General features: G+C 43.7%; 1 protein-coding gene across 12 annotated transcripts in view; it reads left to right on the top strand.

Annotated features, from left to right (window-relative positions):
- The first annotated feature begins 2,800 nt into the window (after positions 1-2,800).
- Positions 2,801-7,410, top strand: part of camk2d1 (calcium/calmodulin-dependent protein kinase (CaM kinase) II delta 1) — a 96,791-nt gene continuing 92,181 nt past the window's right edge. For 5 of the 12 annotated variants that reach the window (XM_036146177.1, XM_021315872.2, XM_036146180.1 and 2 more), the window contains exons 1-2: positions 2,802-3,118; positions 7,016-7,110. In XM_036146177.1, the coding sequence (XP_036002070.1) occupies positions 3,057-3,118; positions 7,016-7,110 (157 nt within the window). In that variant the 5' untranslated portion in view covers positions 2,802-3,056. Of the gene's footprint in view, positions 3,119-7,015; positions 7,111-7,410 lie in introns of all 12 variants that reach the window. The other 7 variants (XM_036146181.1, XM_036146179.1, XM_036146178.1 and 4 more) reach the window with 3 other exon arrangements.

The following is a 7,410-nucleotide window of genomic DNA, read 5'->3' as shown; positions in this document are numbered from 1 at the left end:
TATCATGCCACCAGTGAAGCATCCTGAAGCAGTCAATGTGTAGGGGTGCTTCTCACCTAAAGGGGGCGGGCTAGCTTACAAAATCCTCCAGGAAGAATGAAGGTCTCTATTTGTTCAGGACTTTCAACTATGGGATGTCATGACTTACTTCTTGTCATGGGATATATCCCACACAAACAACTGCTCTCCCACATAGTTTACATGTAGACAATAGAACAACATCAGTTTCAGACTGACACATAATGGTGACTGCAGCCTAAGGAGGATGGAGGCTGTTATTATCCGGGCCCTTCATGTAGCGTTGTTCTCAGAACCAGTGGAAGTTTTACATAAAATGCACTGAAGTAAAAGAAAATATTAGTACATGTTTCGAACCCCCTGTGGTTTTAAAACTCTTTCGTAATCAGAAAACCACTGATACTGAATCACCTCAAATCATAGCTGTGTTAGAGTTTTGGCCACTAGGTGGCAGCAAACAGAGGGAACCTCTGGAGCCAATTTAACTCCTCAAAGTAGCACCTCATCGTCATGGTAACAGTGTTGATTTAGATAGATGGAGACAGCATGGTGCTTTTCTTTTCTACAGAATGACTTACATGTGGCCATTGCTTTGTGAAAAATATGAATATGATTCATTTATGGCTGAATGAGAGGAGATTGCAGCACATGTGACTGAACCAGAGACAATCACGGTGAGGGCATACAGTGTCCAGGGAGTCCAGGAAGCAGCCTCCGCTGTGTTTTACAACACCACTTCCTCACTAGTAGATTAGCACAGATTAGACTAAATGGGGATTAATGGAGATCCATTTAACAGGAGGCCTGCAAGGTGAACCTGATGAGGCCTCTGAAGCATTTCTGTCCTGCTTCCGAGCTGGGAGAAGATTTTTCTGGGCCGGGGGCTTTGAAATCAGTTCATTGTAAGAGGTGCGTTTGATTAATTTGTGTTTGCCCAAAGACATTTTCATTATTGGCAGTTTTAGTAATATCCTGACCTAATTACTTTGATTAGCCAGTAGCCTCCCACTGATGACTGACCCAGTATGCTGAAGGCAGTAATCAGCTGAGAATGAGAGATCATTAGCAGGCTCAGAGGCAGAGTTCTAACTAACGATAGGAGATGGCTGTGTGTCCTTCAGGAAAGATTAAGAGGGATAGTTAAAGCCAGTTTTTTTGTGACAGCAGTTCACATTGTTAACAGATTACTGCTCAGAGTCAAGAGACTTGATATCTTAAAGGACTAATTTATACCAAACAACATTGTTATTGGGTTTTTTGCCACCAAGAAAATATGTTAACTTTGCCACTTTGAACAATAGATGAAAAATATGTACAGCAATAGTAATAACAGCAGCAACAGAATTAAAAACATTTGGCCTTAAAAAGTTGCAAAGCCATCGACAATCCATCCCCTGTGGCTCTACGCTCTTTCAGGAGGAGTGAATGCTGCTTGTCAAGACTCAATGCAATCTGCTGAGTTTCCTTAGATGGGAATCTTTTTGATCTGTCTGTCTGATTTTATTGAATTTGACTTTGTAAAGTGCCTTGAGAGGACTTGTTGTGAATTGGTGCTGTACAAATAAAATTGAATTGAATTGAAAAAGGAACTCAAGCAGAAGAAACCTTCCTGATTAACTTTCTACATATTCAACATCCAGCCCTTTACAAGCACAATAATACAAGTATTTACACATTAGATAACATTAAACACAGCCAATATATATGTATCTCCATTTCATTTTATCACCAGCAGCATTACTCCCAATCAAACCCAGAAAACACAACTGTACTCATAGTCCCCCCCTCTTCTAGCACAGATCTCCCAGTCACTTTTTCCTTGTATTGTTTTTTAAACTGATTTAGGAGATCACTTTGTTTAAACCCCACTATCCAAGCCGTCTCACAAATCCACGCCACATCGATACAGTGAAAATCTGAGAAGTTGTCTGAATACACCGTTTTTTGTCTTAAGCCTTCTCTCCACATAAATGTAACCCCACCCCCTTGCTGTCATTGAATATTATTTTAATATTATTTGGAAGGTTGTTTGCTCTTTTTGCCTCACACACATGCAGTTTTGAATCTGACTAAATCCTAGAATTGAACCCCGTGGTAGCCCACAGGTTATGTCCAACAATAATGATGTATGATCTTCTAGTTGCACAAATTGTTGGCTCTTCAGCATAGCTGTTGAACCAGTTGAACACTGCTTCTCTTATTCCACACCTCTCCTTGATTTTTTTCTGTTAATCTGAATCAGGTTGTATGCACAATCAAATAATTTCCCTTTCATTACAGGGTTCACAGCACACATAAAGTAGGTATATATTTTTAAACAGTATGTTTTGGGAAATGTAAAGTAATTTAAAAAGGATGTGATATTGTTTGCAGCCCAGCTGATTTCTTAGGCTATAGATAGATAGATAGATAGATAGATAGATAGATAGATAGGTGGATGGGATATTGAAAACCCCTGTTTAGGAAACTTCGTCAAAATGTGAAATCCAAATCCAAATAAAGTTGCTTCAAATAAACAAGAGGATATCTGACTTTGTATTGTCAATATAAGTCTCATTTCATTCCATTTTAGGAGAAATATTTCACTTAGGAGATGATCATCCTCAACCATTTTAAGTCCAGAATTACACAAAGGGCTCATTGATTAGTTTTGGATTTTTATGGCTGTACAATACAAACAAAAGAGGCTGGAAGCAGAACGCCGCCTTCTGCTTCTGCTCCGCCGCGGACCTTTATTTTGAAGGGTCGGCACCGGATGTGGGTCAGAGCGGCTGGAAGAGCGGCTTGACTGCTGAAATTATCCAAGTGTCAGCGCAGGAGACGAGCACAGCACCAGGTCGCCTCGTCCCTGCCGGGTCCAGGATCAGCCGCGGTCCGCGAACCGGAGCAGAGACAGCACCGGAACATCATCCCGCGCTTTGCTTTTATTCAAGCATTGCTTGATTTGTTTTTTGGGCTGCTCCAGAACCTGAAACAGAACCAGCGGCGTTTCGGAGGCGAAGTGGAGAGTGTTTAGAGCGCTTTCAGTTCACCTGATCATGGCTTCAACCACCTGCACCAGGTTCACTGATGAGTACCAGCTGTACGAGGAGCTGGGCAAGTAAGTTCTGTTGGTTGTGTGGCCGTGCTGGACCGAACATTGTTCCGTGGATTCAGAGCTCTACCTGTGCGTACCTGTGGGAGTTCGGCATCCCGCTAAATCTTCCTATAGAATCCCGACTTTTCTAACCCGGCTGGTTCTAGTTCTCGTCCCCGGAGTCGGGTTCTGGGCCTGAAGGTTCTGTGAAGCCGTTGATTAGGTTGAAGGGAAAGCGCTGATCCTGCTCACCTGTGCGCGCGCCGCGCAGCGCAGAGATTTCACCCAATCAGGACGGCTCACCTGGAGCTCCTGTTGGTTGTAGGAGGGCGTGGTCCTCCAATCTGGGCCGTTTGAATCAGGAGAGGTCACTTTCTGACGAACCTGGTTCGTATCTTGTTGCTCCGCTTTGTCTTCAGGATTGTGGCTCAGCAGAATGTTTGGATTTCACCAGGAAAATCCACCAAAGACGGAGCCAACAAGTAGAAAACAAGTCCGGGTGGAGCTTAGACGTTAGCTCTCATTTCCAAACGAAGTTTTTCCTGAAAAGAAAAGCTTGCATGACTGATTTTGTGTGGCTGCCAACTGCAACACAAGAATGATTATTTGGGCCACCGGCACTTGTGCTTATTGCAGAAAGAAAACTTTTTAATATTTAATTAGGGGAATAATCATCACATGAAAATGTGAGAAACAAAACAGGGTTCAATCATTTGAAACTTTTGACATTCCTCTTCCATCTCAGAGTAATTAGGACCATATCTATCCAGCGACTTTTGCTCAAACGCAGTCTTTAGTGCACCTAAATCTGCTTTTATCTAATTTAAATAAAGCTGGCTAAGTATAGCATGCATTTTCAAAGGAAGACTGACCTAAATCTTGTTTTTGTCGCTGACAATAGACAAAAAAAAAGTATTCAAATGATTTCAGTCAAGCCCTCAAAAATTTGCAAACACAATGATCATATTTTAATAAGGTGAATGTGTAAAACCCTTTGAGGGTTCTGATCTACAATGGTTTACACATGCCTGTCCTAAAGAAAGTCTGACCAATTTGTTTAGTTCAAATATTGCATGCTTGGATTTTTGTGCAGCAGGTAGAAGCATTTTTGGATTTGTTTATTCATCTATTGGTCTGTGGATGCTGTTGACTTGTCAGGTGTGACACTAAGTTTTAAAGTAACTTTGCTCCTGTTGATTCCCAAGCCCAACTCTATTGATGTTGCACAATTAAATTTCTTTCAGCTGTCATTGGTATTTAGCCACTTCAGTAAAATCATTTCATAGCTGAAAATGTTATCTCAGGGCAGTTTTTCCCTCCTGCTCAACTCTCTACATTTCAAAGTGACTTCTGGCTGTTGCATCCTGATTCTGATCCTCCGGCCCAAATCCTTCCAGCCGCACCAGAACCCAGCAGAAAATGAAAACCTCCAGCAGCCATGCTGAAGCTTTATCCACCTGTTTTGACGTGAGCAGCCTGAAACGAGACCTGTTGTATTGAACGGATCGTGCCGCCTGCACCTTGTTGTTGAAGATATTTCCTGGAATTTATTGCCTGACAGGTGGCGTCAGTTTTTCCGGGAAGACTCAGGTTAAAATCCGAGCCCATCCTTGCAGACCGGTCCACGATTTATCAGACACCTGAAGGTGTTATGCTAACCCAGATGTTTGTAGGGATCTCGCCCGTACTGTGGGTGTGTGCAGACTGACGTGCTCCCTGGAATGGGTCATAGCATGTACAACATGTATGCAATATATTTGCGAGTTAGCCGAGGCTCCATTTAGCTCCACAACAGGAATCACAGCTTGTTGGTCTTTGCAATAAAACTGTAGAATCTTTCCCTGTATTGGTGTCTTGTTTCAAACGACAGATTTAAATAGGTTGGATCTGAAAATGTGCTGTGTATCTGTTGACTGGCGCTAGAAGAGTAAACCTCAGCCTGTTAGTGAATCTTTTTGCAATGGAACACATGGCTAAGTTTGCATTAGTCAGTCTACGGAAACCTTCCCACTGACGGCCTGCATTCCCGTGGCGTTTTTCACACCGCCTGGTCACTGGTTCAGTTTCAGCTCAACACATTTCAGCAGAGAGGTCTTACCATTGCTCCATTTTCAGCATGAATAAAAGGGCAGCGCTGACGGGTGTCCATGGCTTTGGTCTACTCAGGTGAAAGGTCAGCTATCATGTATGTGAATGAGAGCAGACTGAGAACCTTGCGGTGCAGCTGGAAGGTAAACCGTGGCAGGAAAATCTCTGCTGCGGTCCAGTCAGCGGTTTGACTAACCACTTGTAATCGGTCCTATTTGAGGTCATTTGTTAGTAGTTTCGTTGTGATTGTTGTGTAAAGACGACGTGTTTCAGTGCAGTTATACACGGCTCAGAGTCTTGGAGCCATTCCAATCCCACTAAACTTCTTGGTCTAACCAGGATCGCTCCCTGTATCAGGACCTTCTGAGCTGATCCAGAAGTTTGTAAAGCAAGGCACTCCTCCTGCAGCCTAACTAGAACACATAATTAGTTTTCAGTTTATCCACAGCATTTACTTTTTTTTTCTATAGACATAAGTTTAGAAGTAGTTTTGAAGAGGATATTGTAGAGAATATTCTCTTTTGAGCTGTTCTGCTTTTAGTAGAGCAACACTAGCGACACTCGAGGCACTTTACAAAGTTAAAATCAATCATATTATACAGATTGGTCAAAAATTTCCTATACAAGGGAACCAGTTGATTGCTTCAAAGTCTTGACAGGCAGCATTCACTCCTGGAGAAGCCATAGAGCTACAGGGAGAGTCGTCTGCATTGTCCATGGCTTTGCAGCAATCCCTCATACTGAGCAAGCATGAAGCGACAGTGGGCAGAAAAACTCCCCATTAGCAGGAAGGAAAAACCTCCGGCAGAACCGGGCTCAGTATGAACGGGCATCTGCCTCGACTGACTGGGGTTACAGAAGACAGAGCAGAGACACAACAAGAGAAACAAAAAAGCACAGAAGCACATATTGATCTAGTAATCTGTTCTACATTAGATGGTAGTAGCAGTTGAGCCGTCTTCTCTGGTTGATGCCACAGCTAACAGAACACCAGACCAGGTGTATATCAGCCCACTAGTCAGGCTATCTGCTCTGGTAGCCAGTCAGCTGCCTCACACATGCTGCTTACAACTTTTTAAAACTTTATTATACCTCCAGGGTCTTCTCCAGGATTTTTCTTTTTCTTCAGCGTAACGGTGAACTGCTGGTGGCGTTGTGAGGGCGTGCGTTCCTGTAGCGGAGCGTTGCAGTGCAGCTCGATGGGGCCTCTACTTCAAGCTAACAACGGCTAACGTTAGCCTAGCTGTTGTTGTTCGGGAGCTAGTGTTAGCTTAGCTGTTGTTCAGCTTTTCTAATTTCAGCGTAATTTTGACAAGTTTCAGCGTCACAGTACACTGAAATGCGCTGGCATGAACCCTGACCTCACTGGTAACCGGCCCATGCCTCCTTCAGATTATCACTCAATTGTCTAATTTCTTTGCAATGTTGTATTTCAAAATAAATCAATGAACAAAGTCCCTGAGGACCACCGCAGCTTAAGCAAATGTGATTTTTGTGCTTGGATAACAGACAACGGGTTTAAAGCCACATCGTCAGCCCACATTTAACCCTGTTTTAGTGGCTCTTTCTTGTCGCTCCCCGTTTCGTGCACAAACCCTCTTTGTTCAACCCTGTTTTGCCTGTGGTGTGTCGTCGCTAGTATACTTGCTGCGCTGATATAATCGGGGTATGTTTCAGTAATTAAACACACCCAGCAGCCCTAAATGCTCAGAGACACATTTCCATAGAATTCCAGAACACAAGGAAGTGCTTGTGTTGTGTCGTGTGCGTTCGGTGCCTGCAGTAAATCTTTGAACTTGCACCCTCTAACCAGCCATTCTCTGTGTCCTGCAGGGGAGCCTTCTCTGTGGTGAAGAGGTGCATGAAGATTTCCACAGGACACGAATACGCTGCCAAAATCATCAACACCAAGAAGCTGTCAGCCAGGGGTAAGAACCTAATGACTGAAAGAAATGGTGCTGTGGTAGTTTGGGGAACGGCTACCTGCTCCAGGTCATCACGGAGCTGCATACGGCTGACTTTTTAGCCGCGTCACCCCTCAGAATGACTTCCTTTGTTCCGCCTCTGCAGCCTCGTCATGTCTGCGGTATCAGACGTTGTTCAGGTTTCAGGGTGATGCAGCTGCACTCTAACCACAGCGCCCCTCCATCAGCTTCAAATTCACTTTTCCTTTCCTCCTGTGAACTTCTCTGCGTTCGCTCACAGCAAAAGGGCCAGCTTTGTGTGAC

This window comes from Fundulus heteroclitus, chromosome 14 (assembly GCF_011125445.2).
Source record: "Fundulus heteroclitus isolate FHET01 chromosome 14, MU-UCD_Fhet_4.1, whole genome shotgun sequence".
NCBI classification, from domain to species: domain Eukaryota; kingdom Metazoa; phylum Chordata; class Actinopteri; order Cyprinodontiformes; family Fundulidae; genus Fundulus; species Fundulus heteroclitus.
Note: the sequence above shows the minus strand (reverse complement) of the source record. Positions and strands in the feature narration are given on the sequence as shown.